The 16,578-nt window shown below is 47.9% G+C and overlaps 1 protein-coding gene across 1 annotated transcript in view; it reads right to left on the bottom strand.

The window, feature by feature from the left end:
* The window catches only part of GRIK3 (glutamate ionotropic receptor kainate type subunit 3), a 53,722-nt gene extending 42,167 nt beyond the window's left edge, over window positions 1–11,555 (bottom strand). The window contains exons 1-5 of the mRNA XM_005429999.2: window positions 11,501–11,555; window positions 11,005–11,181; window positions 9,999–10,256; window positions 8,474–8,655; window positions 3,535–3,588 (exon numbers count right to left, since the gene is read on the bottom strand). Of these exons, the coding sequence (XP_005430056.1) occupies window positions 3,535–3,588; window positions 8,474–8,655; window positions 9,999–10,256; window positions 11,005–11,181; window positions 11,501–11,555 (726 nt within the window). The remainder of the gene's footprint in view (window positions 1–3,534; window positions 3,589–8,473; window positions 8,656–9,998; window positions 10,257–11,004; window positions 11,182–11,500) is intronic.
* Between the last annotated feature and the right edge of the window lie 5,023 nt (window positions 11,556–16,578).

Here is a 16,578-nt window from a genome sequence, read left to right as displayed (position 1 = left end):
TGGGGCTGTTCTGTGCTGTGGGCTCTGTGCTGGGGCTGCTCTGTGCTGTGTGCTCGATGCTGGGTCTGTTCTGTGCTGTGTGCTGGGGCTGCTCTGTGCTGTGTGCTGGGGCTGCTCTGTGCTCTGTGCTGGGGCTATTCTGTGCTGTGTGATGAGGCTATTCTGTGCTCTGTGCTCTCTGCTGGGGCTTTTCTGCTCTGTGCTGGGGCTGTGCTGGTGGCACACAGCCACCCTGTGGGGCCACCCATCTGCAGCACCCATCTGCCCACAGGGGGCTGGCAAAATCCCTCATGTGCTGCCCCAAGCAAAGCAGGACAGCAGCAGCACTTGCCAGCAACTCAGACATCATTCTCTGTGGGGGAGTGAGGGTTCTTATGGCTGTTTTGCTTTAATAAGCTTTGGGGGTTTGATCTTTTCTGTAAGCCTGGCCCCAGCCTCTGCAGCCCCAGGGCTCACTGCTGATGGATGCAGTGCTCAAACCTGCAGGTGCAGCAGGGACCAAATCATTAATCACCCTACAATGGCAGTAGGGACTTGGGTTTTTGGGCTGTTTTTTAACCCTGAAAAATTGCAAGTGCAAACCTGCACGTTCTGTTAAAGGGCACTGTGAAGAACAGGCCACAATGTTGACTTTTAAATGACTTAAGGGAGCTAAGGGCAAATACAGTGGTTTGACCTCAGACAAGTGCTCGTGTCTCTGGCTGGGAGGGGGACAGCAGTTCTGTGCCTGACCTGCTGGAATGGGTCTGTTTTTTCAAGATTCATTTTTAATCACACACTTCAGTTTGTATTCCAGAAATTGTTGTGAGGAAATAATTTTTGGTTGCAAAGTCTGATGATTTCCCCCTCAAACCATCACCCCTGGCCACCTCTGAGATCCCACTGCTATTTTGGGTGCTGTCCCTGCCCTGCTGCTCCCCACTGACCCTTTCTTTCACCAAGTTCCTATAGAAACCAACCTCCCATCAGATCCCTCTTTGGTTCCAGTTTAAATCTCAGCTGCAGCCTGATCTATCACCTCCTGAAATCCGAGGATTATTCAGAATACCAGCTGAGTGTCAGGACGTGGGGAGGTATGGATGGGAATCATCAGATCAGTTTCTTCTGGATTTTCTGCTCCTGCACAGCCACAAATTGAAACATCTGGTTCTATTTTCCACCTCATCTGCATTCCCTTTCACTCATTATTTTCTGTACTGAAGATTAATTCTCCCTTACACAATTTTGCTCTCAGTGCTCCTGTGATGCTCTCTCCCCCTTCCCCAGTTTGCCCAGTTTGGGCTCTTTGGTGGTGGCAGCAGTGCTGGGGACTGATCCTCAGTGATGCCACGTTCTCAGAGGGAGGCTGGAAAAGTGGTCCAGGAAGGGCATCCCATGGGTGAGGTGTCCCCACAGCTCTGCCCTGGGACCTGGCAGGGCTTGGCTGTGGCTGCAGAGCCCCATTTTACACACTGCTGAGCCTTTGTTTATTTTTCTCACTGCAATTTTGCATTATCTCACTTCATAAATGTCAAAGGATTAGCAGACTCAAATATTGAACAAAACAGGAAAAAGTGTTAAGGTATAACTGAGTCTATGTGTAGGAATGTCAGAGTACAAGAGTTTCACCAGGGCTTTGAAAAGTGTTGATAAAGGGATAGTTCCATCTCCAGAAAAAGGCTTTATTTTCTACCCAAAAAATGAGAAAAAACGAAATTTCAAAAATACTTTCTGTAATACTGGCTTAAAACATGGAGTATTAAAAGAATTCTTCCTGAAAGAAGAGGGACAGAGAACTGCAAGGTGACTGATGATACCAAACACAATTTGTTTTTAAAAAAAGCTTACTTTTTGCTTCCCATTAAGATTTTAATACCTGGTTTCCCATGTGTTGAATGCAAAAGGAAAGACCTTTCTACTTCCCCAAAATGTCACATTTGGACCAGCATTTTCCATGTGTTCTGAGACTAAACCTGTAATGCAGCTTTTGTATCTGCATAGCTCATCCAAAGTCCCCACAACGGTGGAGATGTGTTCCCTGCAGGGCTTTGGATGTAAAATCTGCATGTGACAGGGACCAGTGCTCATCAGAGATCCTCCTCCTCCTCCTCCTGGGGTGGAAAAGGCTGATGGGGCTCTTCTTGCTGGAGTCAGTGAACTGTAGTCGTGCTGCCTAGCAAAATGTTGAAGCATTTCATGCCAAGTGTTGATACACTGTGCTCAGTATTGACTGGGGACCTTTTAGAAACATTCAGTATAACATAATAGACTAATTCATTAGCACCCCATGGGTCTCGTACTGGGGAAGCTGAAGCACAGGCATTGCAAGCTAGGAAAACATTGCCTTAAGGAATGACAGATTAAAATATCTTTCCCATGATATAACTGTTATTTCAGGAAAGTGGCATTAATTGTGATTGCTTATCTATTAATTTATTATAATTCCTCTTTTCCCACCTCCAGGCTGTACCTACACATGAAATGTACTCCAGGCTCAGCTGGGGCTGATTAATAGGAGGTTATCTGGGAAATGCTTAAAGCTGCCTGGAATAGATAATGGCAGCAGGGGTAATTAAAATGTCTTTTGCATTTGAAAAATAAATTTTGTAGTTTTTAAGGGTTAGTTTCGTCTGTTTCTTTCCTAAAGGCAAAAAGATAAATTGGATTTTCAAAATCACACAAAATTCAACAGTAGACTAGACAATAGCATCTTAAATGGAGACAAAAGTGACCCTGCCAGGAAAGCCAAATGCCTCCCAGAGTCAGAGAGGACTGGCCCATGTTTAACAGAGGGGAGTTAAAGTCAGGCTGAGCTCCCCTCCTGCAAAATAAACCTGCAGGGCTGAAGCTTGGGCCACAGCAGGGCTGCTCCTGGCTCCAGAGGGGTCCTGGGTGCTCATCCCCAGCTCCTGCTCAATCAGGGTCCCACCAAATCCTGGGTGGGACCTGCAGCCTTGCAGGTGGGAATTCCCAAAATTCCTGGAATACCCAGAATTAATTCCCAAAAATTCCCAGCATTCCTGAAATACAGTCCCAAAATTCCTGAAATTAATACCCCAAAATTCCCCAAATTCCTCATCCAAGAGAGGGGAGCCATCCTGCAGGAAAAGGGGGCACTGACAGCTCTCAGGCAATGCTGCAGAGCAGAGTTAGAGCCTGGGGGTCTGACCCTGACCTGCAGCCAGCTCCAGCTCCAGCCCTGCCCTCTCCTCCTGGCAGGGTCCTAGGTCTCTCCTTTCCTTGCATTTCCCTCCCTATGGCAGTGCAGGGGACACAGGATCAAACACCCATCCCACCCTCCCTCTCCAGCTGCCCCCCACATTCCACCCCCATCAGTGTGCACAGGTTGTTTTCTGTGTTTCTTCACATCCCATTCCCCCATCAGTGTGCACAGGTTGTTTTCTGTGCTCACATCCCACCCCCATCAGTGTGCACAGGTTGTTTTCTGTGTTTCCTCACATCCCATTCCCCCATCAGTGTGCACAGTGTGTTTTCTGTGCTCACATCCCACCCCCATCAGTGTGTACAAGGTGTGTGCACAGCCAGATACTTTACCAGAGTGGTGAAGATGAAGTGGTAATATTCTGTCATCATCCCCATTGCCATAGCCTTAAGGAGAGGAGGGAAAAGGGATTAGTAAAGGGGTACAAGAACATAACAGCAACCATGCAACATAAAACTCAGAGCTTGTAGGTAAATGTGGCAGGAGAGACCCAGAAACAGCAGGTTTGGGTTCAGGATTGAGGCCATGGAGCAGTGAAGAAACTGGAAACAGCAGGTTTGGATTCAGGATTGAGGCCATGGAGCAGTGAAGAAACTGGAAACAGCAGGTTTGGATTCAGGATTGAGGCCATGGAGCAGTGAAGAAACTGGAACATCAAGTTTGGATTCAGGACTGAGGCCATGGAGCAGTTAAGCCAGACTCATCAGCAACAGGCACATGCTCAAGCTGAGCTGAGCAGAGCTGTGGTCCTCAAACCATTGTGAAACCGTGGCAAAGCCTCAATGTGCAGCTGCCATGAGGGCTGGTGGCATTTCTGGGTGACACTGGATGTCCCTGGCTGTGCCAGGGTGTAGGAACATGCCCTCTGTTGATGGAGTGACAAAACTATGCTTCATCCCCTTAAAAAGGAAAAAACCCCAGAAGTTTCTCTCCTCAATTAAGTGAAAAGACATCTCATAGGACCTAGAGGACTTCACCTCAAACTTAAGGATAGTTAATTGGACAGGAGCCTGAAAGTCCCGCCTGAGCAATTTACTAAAAAAGAAGAGAACAAAGAAACTAATTGCTTTTGTGAGGTGTTTTACCAGGAGCAAGAACCTCTTGCACCTGGCTCAGTTTTTCTCTGTAAAGAGTTTTGTTTTATTAAAACCTTTTTGTTTCCAACACTACCACAGAAGCCATCCTGCTGATTTTATGCCTCCTAAGGTAGCTGAGCTATCTGGGGTGTGATATAGATCTCCAAGAGCTTATGAGACCTGGCTCGAGGAGACCCATATTTCACCAGGGCACGGTGGCACTTCACTCATGGGTGCAGGATCCTCCAGGGCCACAGGCTCTGTTGGCACAGCTGGGAAAGGGGGTCACCTTTCCTTCTCCAACACCAAACCATGAGCAATCTCCCAGAAACCTGTGCAGATTGACCATAAATAAATAGCCTGTTCTGTAGTCACACATCCATGCAGTGGCTAAGAAGCCATCTGAAAGGGTTTTGATTTTTGATAGGAGAAATTCTGGGGCTCTGCATCCCCACCTTCAGTCCCATCTGTGCAGTGAGTTCATGGAGATCCTGCCTCTGTCCCTCCTTCCTGAGCACAGCAGTCAGATCCTGACTTTGGGCCTGGTTTAGAAGTGGGTCTGTCACAGTCATATTTTCTGAAAAATCCCTTCACCCAGGATTTTTCTCTTGGGAAGCTGAGAGGCCTCAGAGAAAAATGAAAACAATAAATATCTGATTTGCTTCTGATGTGTTTTGCTGCTTTGGAATGTGGTTGGAGATTGTTCATCCAACAGGTGATTGTTTCATTGGATTCATGTGAATTGTTTTGACTTAATGACCAATAATGGTCAGGCTATGTCAGGGCTCTGGAAAGAGTCATGAGTTTTTCATTATTATCTTTTTAGCCTTCTGTAAGTATCTTTTCTGTGCTCTTTAGTATAGTTTAGTTTAGTATTCTTCAGTATAGTATTCTTTACTATAATATAGTATCATAAAATAATAAATTAGCCTTCAGTAAATAATAAATTAGCCTTCTGAGAACATGGAGTCAGATTCATAATTCCTTCCTTCATTGGGGCACCCCACAAATACAATATGGGTCAGTGAAGGTGCAGGCACAATGATGGGGAGTGGGAATATCCCCAATCCCTCAGCTTTTGGGGATCAGGATCCTGAGGGCCCTTGGCCAGCACATCTTGAGATTCCCTGCCAGCCCTACACGCAGGATGGATCCTGCAGATTGCTGGGATTTGCATAAGTGAGCACTGGAGACAACAGCGTGTCCTGGAAGCTCTTTCAGAGGACAACCATGGGCTGAAGGGGTCTTGGCTGGGTGACCATGTCCAGACCCTTCACAACAGGGGGGGAGCACATTTCAGTCTGTGAGAAAGGTCACCTTGAAGCTGGTGGCTGGCGACAGGAAGATTCCTGTGGGTTTGGCTGGGATGCTGACTGTGTGAGCATGTTTTCTGGAGAAAACACATGCAAGAGCACTTTAAAATCCCCACTGATGGGAAAGTGACTTCAAGTCCCCCCAGGAAATGTTTGCTTCCCTTGGTTTTTTTGCTAAAATTACTAGGGCGGAATTTACCTCCGAGGAAGGAAGTGACAGTCTGAAAAGAAGTGAGATGTCAAAAAACAAGGGAAAAGGAAAGGATCTGGATTGGAAGCCTAGATATTGTGACTCCAGAGTGTGATTTCACCCCAGGTTTCCTGCTCTGCAAGTAGCTTTTAGAGAGTCTTGGGGCTGTCCCTGTGGCCATTCACCATCCCGTCCCCCAGTTTGGTCAGTGCATCCAGGGGACTGCAGTGAAGCTCTCTCCCTCCTGCACACCTTGGTTCAAAGAGCTGAAGCAGGGAATGGCACCTCAGTGTGGGAAGCACCCGTTAGTGATGGGGAGCCAATCTGGAGCAAATAATGAGATCCCAGTTCATGATTTACAGCTGGATCACTCTGGCCATAGCTGAGGAGTCCAAACCTGCTGTCAGAAGGAAGCTCCAGCTTCCCAGCCCTGGCAGCCTGGGGCAGGATGCATCTGGGTTTGTGGGGAAATGAATAAATGATCATCCTGGTGGATAAGTCACAGGCAGTGGCCGGGATGAGAGCAGGAGCTCTGTCAGAGCTGACAGGCACAGCTGTGCCCTGCGGAGCACAGAGGCTGCTCAGGACAGCCTGGGAGCAGACCTGGAGTGACAGCAAGGGACCAAAACTGAGGGAGAATGGAGAATCTGAGGTAGAACAGGAAAACTTCACTAGCAGGACTCACTCTCTGATAGGTTTCTACAATTATTTGTTTTCCAAGAGGGCAAAATAATGGATGGTTTGATGTCTGGTCACTCCAAGGGACCCAGGCTGGAGCAGTAGGTGACAGTCTCATCTGTACAGTGGTGCTGGCTCATGTGGTGTCACTCATGGATTACTAATCCATGCATTTTTTGCTACTCCAGTTTAAAAACCTGCCCAGATGATCAGTGCTGTGCTGATCATGGAACCTTGAATCCCTGGGGAGCAAGATCCTGACTGGCACGATTGTGTGCGCACTGCTCAGCCAGAGCTGCTCAGCCAGCACAGGCTGTAGGTGCTCAAACCTTCTGTGTTTTCTGAAGACGTGCAATGAAAGTGAGTGTCAAGTAGTGGAAATTTTAGCATAAGTCTTGTGAGAACCTTGTTGCCATCCATGAGGGTGGCAGCAGGGCCAAGAGACCCCAGGGACTCCATCCAGCCAAATGTCTGCAGAGCTGACTGGTGTAGTGACCAAAATGTTACAAAAGGCACACAATAGCAATAAAATATTAATATTACTGATTCTGGCACAAACAGAATGCTGGGCCTTCCTCCCTGGGTTGGTTTGTTTTTTTTTTTTTTGCATTCTATTATTTGTTCTGTGCGTTGTTCTTCTTGCTGTGAAGGGAAGCAGACTCCCCTCCTCCAGGAGATGGCTTTGCCTAGCTCGTACTTTCAGTGGAAAAGAAATGAAAGTGGCACCTCTAGGCATACATTTCTTGCTACAGGTAGAAAAGTGAGGAAAATATGAGGTTTTTACACCTCCTAGTCTCCAGCAGATGTGGGTGACCTGCAGGTCGTGGTGCACTGCTCTGAACCTGCCTGATGTCACACACCAGAGTGGCCAGGCATGCAGAGAGCAGTCAGGCTGTGGTTTGGGTTTGTGCAATTTCCCAGTACTGAAAATACACCAGCATTTCCTGAGTAAAAATACACTGTCTTTTATTGCTAAGCTGAAATCCATGGCTTCAGGTCCTGACAAAACCCCAACACACACACAAACCCAGCCAGAAGGACTCAGAGAGACTTGTCTCCCCTAGTCCCTCCTCTCCTCCATCTTCCTCACTCTGCACCAGCGGTGATGAGCTGAGCAGATGGCACAATAAACTATAATAAACTGCATAATAAGTGAGCAGCACCAAACACAACCAGCACGGGAAAATAACTGGCAGGAGACAATGAGCCCCTTCTATTGCTTCCCATAATAATCCCTCCCAGGCTTTCCAAGTTCTCTGAGCACTTCCCTTCATTTTGCATCAAGCAGGCTGCAGGAGAAGGCTCTTGCCTTGTGCTTGCTTTCTCATCCCTTCAGGGGTTTATTTAATCTGAGTGGTGGTGTTGTGCTGGGCTGATAGGAGCAACACTTCCACCAGCTGGTTTTTAGCATCTCTGTGAGAGCTTTTTCCTCTGCCTCATATTGACCCTGAAACCCAAAAGCACTCGGGAATGAGGAGGAGCTGGGGTGAGCAGTAAGAATTCTAGTGGAGGAACTTGTGGAGGAAGAAAGGAGGGAGCCCAAATGAATGGAAAATCACTGACATCTGGCTTAAAGTCCAAGAATTGCAGACGCTGCTGGGAAAGGGACAGAGGATGCAGTCCCTCCTGGCTGGGAGAGCCAGCTTGAATGAAGGGAGAAGGGGGAAGAGGGAAGAAGGCTGGGGCTGTGCAGCTGCAGAGAGAGCCACAGAATTGTCCAGCACCAGCCTGGGCTGGGTGCTGCATTCAGCACAGCCCCTTCTCCTCCTGCAACATTTGTTTGTTCTCACCCACAGCCACTTTATGGTACTTCCAATTTTTCAGTGAAAACACCATTTTCTGTAGAAATCCAGCAGTATCCTTGAAGGATGGACATGCTCTAGCTTTTAGTGTGGCTGTGGATTGCAGCCCAAGGGAAAGCTGCACCCAGGGAGATGCCACTCTTCATTACAGCCACCCCACACCCATGGGCTCCTGGGCAGCCACTCTGCTGTCCTGCTGGCCCCCTGCTCACCTGCTTGAGGATCTGAGCTGCCATCAGGTGGCTGCAGTCGAAGATGATGCGGAATTCCCGGCCCCGCTTCATCTCCTTGAGCAGCGGCCGGGCGTCGTCGGTGTCCAGCGGGAGCTGGCGGATCTTCAGGCGGATGTTGTAGCGGGACGGGGCCATGATGAGCTCCTGCAGCCGTATCAGGCCTTCAGGTGTCACACAGAGACAAACCCACAGCGTTACAGGGCTGCCTTCCACACTGCTGGGCCACAGCGGCTCAGTGCTTCCCCTGTTCTCCACGGAATGGGATCAGGACCAGTATCCATCCATCCATCCATCCATCCATCCATCCATCCATCCATCCATCCATCCATCCATCCATCCATCCATCCATCCATTCCTCCTTCAAATGGCCATTGCCAAATCAAAGCCAAGGTGCCAGACATCAACCATTGACCCCAGAGGAGCTGTTATAGGACAGAATGGCTTTTCCTGGTGGTTCCCTGCCACCACTGCAGCCAGTAGAGCTGGATGGGGTCCCTGCACTGGGTAGGAAGGGGAGAACAGTAGGTTGGTCCTAACCTCACAACCTCTGAGATCACAAAAGACTTTCTTAAGCAGATGTGCCCTTGAGAAAGGACAGGATGTGGTAATCAGCTGCACAACAAATTAAAATCTGCATATTTACCATGCACAGTAGCAAAAGGCAAAAATGAATATGCGCTTGGATTTATGAGTTGCGTAGATCGTAACGGTCACTTAATCACAACTCGTAACTTCCTACTACCCTCAGAATTCATTTCTGTTTCCTGCACAAGGCAAGAGCCATGGTGAACTCAGCTGAGCAGGAATTATTGGAATCTGAGGTTGCAAGGAGAATTTCAGCAGATGCCTATTGCAGGGGGGAAGAGAGAAGTGTGTCCCTCTGCACAGAAAAAACACATTAGAATATGCCACGAAGGGAACATACTGTGACCCACATTTGCAAAACAGGAATGTCAAACTGTGTTCTCATCAGCCCTCCCCTTAAGAAACCATTTGTTTTAGTGAAATTAGGTTGGACAGGCTATCCAATGTGGCTTTTGTTTTTTTGGGGGGTCTATATCTAGAGCTGTGCAGCACTTTGCTTTGTTTAACCGTCAACAGCTTTTCCTTACGTGAAGAACTTTGCCAGCTCTGTGTTACAGAATTATCCAGAAAACAAAAAACCTTTCCAGAACTGCTTTTGGTTTTAGCTGGGAACTGCTCCCTCCATGGCAGCTTTTCCGTTGCAGAGCGGCACCACAGTGCCAAAAGAGCCAGGCTGAGATGGTCACCCCATGCTAATGAACCCCTCCATGCCAGCTCACAGCCCCGCTTGCTGAGAGCTTTATGAATGAAATACTTAGAAAACTCCCAGGGCCTCCCACAGCACTGTCTAGAACTCCTGGGAACCCCTCACTGCACGGGGCATCATTTGGCACTTGAGAGGGTGCATTGGAAAAGCTCCCAAAGAGTCCCAGGACATAAAATCTCCAGGATTCCTTCCCTGAGCCCCTCTTTTACCCACCTGTGCTGTCGTCGTACACCACGGTGGCCGACCTCCACTTCAGGTACTGCACCAGGTCCAGGATGGCGTGGCTCAGGGAAGCATAGTCAGGATACAGGTTGACATAGAAAGTGTCCTTGTTATCCAAAGGGTGATGCTTCCATCGGAGCTGGATGTGGGGCACTTCCAGGGCGTTGCAGATAGACTGGACAGCGTTGGTGCAGGAGCCTTGGGAAGGTCCAAATATTGCAACGACCCCCAGAGCGAGCTGGTCACAGGCTGCAGGGGGAAGGCAGGGATGTCAGCTAAGCCTGGGGAGGCTAAGCATGGGGCAGCCATGGGCACAGCCCTGACACTTGTGGGCAATGACCCAGCCCTGATATTGGGCAATTACAGCAGTGATTGGGCACAGAGAGAATGATTTATGCCAGGTGGGTAGAGACACAGAGGAGTGCCAGGCTCCTCCAAGGGAGCCCCCTCCACAAAACCATCTGAAAAGGGACTGGGGGTCACTGGGCTGGCTGGGAGCTGATAGCTCCCTCCTGCTGATGTCCCTCCAATAGCTGCCAGCTCAGGCAGCAGGTTTCCTTTCTCCCCAGCCAGAATCAAGCTCCACGAGCCCTCAGGTCACCAGCTCGCAGCCTTTGCTGTGCAGTCCGTCCCCTTCAGCAATTCAAGTGTGCTGCTGTTATCCAGTAATCAAAAGTGACTGTTGTGAAGAGAACAGAACATCCACGCGATGGATGTGAGCACTGCCAGGGATGCAGCGACACAAACACAGGCATGGCCTCCAGACCTTAGCTCAGGATTAGAGCAAACTTGAAAGGAGTTTTCTGAGGTTTCAGAGGCAAAGAAAGGTAGTTGTTCCCCTTGTATTAAAATGCCTCTGGAAGGTCAGCTCCAGCAGGAGCTCTCATCCAGATCACTGGTGAGAGCAGGACAGAACAAGCTGCTGGTCTGGAAACCAGACCTTTCTTCTGCTGAATAAATGGCCACAAAGCTGCTCAGAAGTTCGCTCTGCTCTTACCTTTCTTGGTTGCTTCAAAGCTGTCGTGGAAGTGTATCCTCTGGATGTCATAGGTGAGGGTTGTGTTGGGCAGCAAAGTTCTGTTCCTGTTAATGATGTTGGCGGAGAATCTGAACGCTTGTTCCTCAGCACTCATCACCTGCGTGTTGGGGCCATCTGCGTACTCAAAGATTCCTCCTGCAAGACAAAAAAAAAATCCACCATTGAGCCACAATTTGTTTCACAAACTTATGCAGCAAGGACGAGAAAACTCTTGGAATGTTTGCAGGTGGAGTAGGGCTTGCTTGAGGACTTGTCCTGTACTGAAATGAAGATATGAAAACTCGGGTTTTTCTTATAGTCTGGTCTATGAGAATATTCAGGGTGGCAGTAACAGGTGGTTTAAAGTCTTGGAATATTTTTACGAGCTAGATAAGTGGTTTCCCATAAAACTTTAGGACCAGACCATGGGAGGTGGACAGGCTTATTGCCCAGGGTCTGCGCTCTGAGGAGTTACTGGGTACAAAACTGGCACTGCTCTCCTCTTGAAATCCTCCTGCCTCATCCCCCATCTGGTCCTTGCACGAGAGACAGGCAGGGCAGTGCTGCTGCTGGCTATTTTCAGTGCCATTTTCAGTCCCCTTCTCCTTTTTTATTGTTCCTCATGTTTAGTTCCCCAAGTTTTTAATTCAGACCAGCAGAGACTTCTGGATTTGCCTGCACACAGCTCCTCTGCTCAGTAATGCACATCTCAGATGCAGTTTTCCCATGTTCAAAAGTTGTTAATGCCATTACACCTCCCCAAGGGCAACAAGCTCATGTCACAACATGGCTGGGTTTCTTGGCTCTGTGTCTGTGAGTCTTGTCCTCAGTTCCCACTGACAGCCACTTTAATTGGAGTGACTTGGTGCAGGCATGGGTTATGTAATGAAGTGTCCTTGTCTCTGAGACGCAGGAGCCACCCTGAGCCCCTCACAGAACCGCCGAAAGACACAAACCTTGCTCGTGTTTTATTCAAAAGTAAATAAAAATAATTAATGGATGAACGAAATAAGCAAGTACAATTGGTAACAGATGGTCTCAGGGTTCATTAGCAGAAGGAAAAACCTTCCTCTTCAATTTAAGATAGTCCTCAAATGTTTTTTTGTAGACAACAGATGTCTGCTCAGCCCTGCTGGCTTTCAGGCAATGCCATGAATCCTCCTCCAGCAGCCTGGGAACATTTTCTATAGTTTTGTGGCAGTTTGGTGCTGGCCAGGAGTTCCAGTTTGGCCAGAGCCAAGCTGACAACTTCACTGATGGCCATGCTCTGGGTGTCCTCCTGGAAATGTGACCAGAGCCATGGACTGGGTGAAGCACAGGAGTGATGGTTGGAGATGTTCTCAGCAAGGAAACAGAAGGATTTGCAAAAAGTCTCTAACTTTCTGCTCCCCTTGATTGTGACAAGTCCCTTTCCTCCTCTTCCTCTGCAGTCTTTGTGCATCTTGTCCCCAGTTGTGAAGTGAGTGTGGGAATTAATTTGCATTCATAGACAGAAAATAAGTTTGAGCTGTTTCCTGCATGTCTCTGCTAGGAAAAAAAACACTGAACTCAGTGCTAATTTTGGTAATAGGCAGAAGAATAGAGAAAAAAGAGGCTGAATGCTCATTCTGGAGTGTCATTTCAGTCTCACGTGATTTTCAGCCAGTCACTCATGGGCAGGTTTTCAATCCAGACTGGTGAGCAGCGTAGGCAGGAGTGTAGCAGAATTGTCCATGTGCCTCATTCTCACTGGATTGTGCCAAAACATTTGGGTTTTGACTGGTGCAAAAAAAATTATTCATCCACATCAGAGTTTGCAGATGCTGGCAGCTCAAGTTTCTAAGGGCAGAAGAAAGTTCATCTACAACATTAAATCATGCACAATAAACAAAACTAAAGTGAATGTGAGATTTACCCCATCTCTCTGTTCAAAGCTTCACTGTCCAGACTGTTTAGCCAGGTTGGGTTTTTTTTCTATCATTGTCCTGAAGTGATAACTGGTAAATGTTACATTGATTATCCACTAGCTGGCATTAGCCTTTCTCCCAGCCCAGCACTTCCAAAGTTGCTTTGGAGCATGTCTTATTATGAGATAATACAGAAGGGCTGGGAATGTGGATTATTGGTGTTTGAGCCTAAATAAATTCCTGTTCCAGACATCCAGCTGGATATAATAGGCTTTTTGGCAGGAAAGAATTTTCTGTGCAGCCACCCAGCACCTTGAGCTCAGGCCCAGATGATTAGAGAGCTAACAGGCAGCAGGGATGTGTTTCTGTGCATTTCCCACTGCTGGGAGCACACCAGGAATACTCTGGGACATTGGGAATCTCCTTGAGGTGCTGAGGGCAGCCAGGGCATGCCCAGCCTGGTGTTTGCTCAGAAACTGGGGGGACTGGGAGCACCTGATGGTGCTGGGAGTACTCTGGGAACACTGGGAATACCCTGGTGTCACTGTAATATTTTCTGAAAAATCCTTTCACCAGGATTTTTCTCTTGGGAAGCTGAGAAGCCTCAGCTTCTCCCTGTTTTGTTGCTTTGGAATGTGATTTGGAGATTGTTTATCCAAAATGTGAATTGTTTTTACTTAATGACCAATCACAGCCAGCTGTGTCAGGACTCTAGAAACAGTCACAGGTTTTTATTGCTCATTCTTGTTAAACCTTCTGATGTATCCTTGTCTCTATTATTTAGTATAGTTTTAGTATAGCATTCTTTTAATCTAATATATATCATAAAATAATGAATCAACCTTCTGAGAACATAAGAGTCAAATTCATCTCTTCCCTCATCCTAGAAACCTCACAAAAATCACACTCTGGGAATACTGGGAGTACTCTGTCACATTGGGAATCTCCCTGAGGTGCTGAGGGCAGCCATGGCATGCCCAGTGTGGTGTTTGCTCACAAACTGGGGGGACTGGGAGCCCCTGATGTCAGATCTGTGCCTGGCACACTCCTCTGGATCCTCCCGTCCCTCTTGGCTGCGCGCCGCTCCTTCAGAGACGTTCACTCCCATCATTATTTAAAGAGCCTAATAACTGGCTTGAAACAGCTGATTAATGCATAATCTTCATCATGATTACACAGCATAACTAGCATTAATTTGCAAAGCCAGCTAATTGTGAAAATAATTGTTGCAGTTCTTCCATTTGAGCAAAATGGAGACGCTCAGCTCGTGGCGTTGAGAGCACGAGGGGTGTGACATCAGCTGGCTGATGGCCAGGCTGGGGGACCCCAGGGGACCCCTGAAATCCTCAGCAGGAGAGATGAAGGAGCAGGGCTGGACAGTTGTGGGCAGCTCAAGCTGATCCCACAGGGCCCTTGGGCAGAAACCTCACCCGGCTTCACTCTCAGAGATGAGAGTCAATGGGTGTGAAAAGCTCACAACAAAAGTCTCCACTTTTACACACGTCACACCCACAAATCCCACCCAAGAGAGTTAAACTTGAGCTCCTTTAGTGCTGCTGTCCCTCTCTAAACCTATTTTGGCAGCTAGTTCCCATGTCTTGCAGATCACTGGATGCTCTGTGGTGCTCGTGGCCTTTTCCACTCTTTCCTGTCTGTGCAGGTCTCAGCTCCTCATTCCTTCTTTCTTCCCATCCTGTGGCTTGGCAGAGAGATAAACGATGGCTGTGACAAGGTCTGTCATGCTTTGTGACACCCTCCTGAGGTTTGTGAGAGGATTTGCTGCCTGATTTTGTGTGTGCTGTTCCTTGACCGGTCAATAGAGCCCAAGGTCTCCCCACTGCAGCACCAGGTGCTGTTCAACGCACATTGAAGTTTATCAATTCAGGTTGACTTTGTTTGCATAGCTGGTTTTTCTCTGGAAACCTTTTTATGCCATGTTTGAGGGCCTTTGGTGCAGTGGGATCTGGGACTGGGAGCCAGCCTTGTAGGAGATGCCTCACACAAGCTGTTGATGAAGGCTTTCAACCCTTATCACTTATTTGACATATTTTTTGATGAAGTAATCCATTATTTTATCTGACTTCTTGGATTTTAAAATCAATCCCAGGCAGGTTAAATAATTATTCAGTTGTCTTTTACTCTTAAAGCAGACTAATTGCTCCCTGGAGAATGTCAGCCAGCGTATGGGAAAACACACTAATTACAATCAGCTTCGTGTCTGACTGTTTTATGTTATTTTATTTGATGACCTCGACATCACTGCTAAGGTGAGGAGTTTTCAAAATCTGAAATGAGATCCCAGAGCAAGTGCCTGAAACTCCCTTTGGGTCTAGAGCAGCAGTGGGGCTGGGCAGGCAGAAGGAGCCTGGCCTGGCACAAGGGGGAGTTTGGCTGAAAACCACAGAGGCTCTCACTCAGAGCAGCAGAACCTGAGCCTCTGTTCAGGGTAAAACCTGGATCCCACAGAACACCTAAAATCCCACTGATGGCAATAATAACAGGCCCAGGTCTGTCTGCATCCACAAAACTGCACTGCATCCTTCTGTCCCCAGGGATGCTGGAAAACCTTGGGAATGGTTCCAGGAATGAGCCAGAAAGAGACCTGGACATTGTGCTGGGAACTCTCCTCCACTGCTCCAGTGATCCCAGGACAAGGCTGCATGGGCTCAGTGCCAGTGCAGTTATTTTTAGCTTTGTCAGGAGCTAAGTCAAGAAAGCCAAAGTATTTTAGGTTTTTATTTCTCCCCTCTTTTGCTTTTTACCAAAACAAACAGCTTTCATTCTCAGAAAGAAAATTCCAGCAGCCCTCAGCGCACGGTGTGATCTCTTATCTTCTACTCCTTATAAATCACGGAGTTATTTAGCTTTGAAGAACAACTATTTCTGATAACACTTTTCTCTCCCCCGCTGACAGTGTTGTTCACACATTTAGACAGCTCTGACAGCCTCTTTCCATGTGACATCCAGGAAGAAATACCTGGTTTGAGACAGCTCTTACCCAGGATGGAGCTGGCAGAGCTCCTCAGGGACACGGGAGCTCCTCTTCCCTCTCACAGCCTTTCCACGCCCAGAGCTGTGGCTTTTGTGGTTTTTGGTTTTTTGGTTTTTTTTTCCTCTGAGGTTATAAAATGTTTTTGCTGTTGCCTTCTGAGGCATGGGATTTGCCCTCTTCTGAGGACAAATCACTCTATTTTGGGGACAGTATTAGCAAATGGGCCAATGCGGGCAGGTACACAGAATTTAGTGTGTACTAAATTTCCCTGAGGCAGAGAGCGGAGAATCTATGGAGAGTCTTCCTCACACAACTGCCTCCCTGGGAAGGCTTGGAGAACCTGACACTGCTGCTTGGCTGAGAAATCCAGTGGGGAGAATCTCACTGTCATGGCCCAGGTCCCCTGAGAGCTGCTGTTTATACAGCAGCATTATATAGAAAATGAGATAACACTGCTGGGAAGTGAAAGAAAGTTCCCTGGACCACGAGGTTGTGCCTGGGAATGGAGCTTCAACTCCCAGAGCCTGTCCATGCTGGGGGTTTGTGGCAGTCTCAGGTGCAATAATAAGGATGCAGAGAGAGCCGGGAAATCCAGAGGGCAATAAACACCAGCAAAACAAAAAGGGAAAGCTGTTGGGGAAGATGAAACAGGAAAGCCTTATCAATATGATTGCC

Source organism: Geospiza fortis, unplaced genomic scaffold (assembly GCF_000277835.1).
Source record: "Geospiza fortis unplaced genomic scaffold, GeoFor_1.0 scaffold38, whole genome shotgun sequence".
In the NCBI taxonomy this organism is placed as follows: Eukaryota; Metazoa; Chordata; class Aves; order Passeriformes; family Thraupidae; genus Geospiza; species Geospiza fortis.
This window is presented reverse-complemented; position numbering and strand designations above follow the sequence as displayed.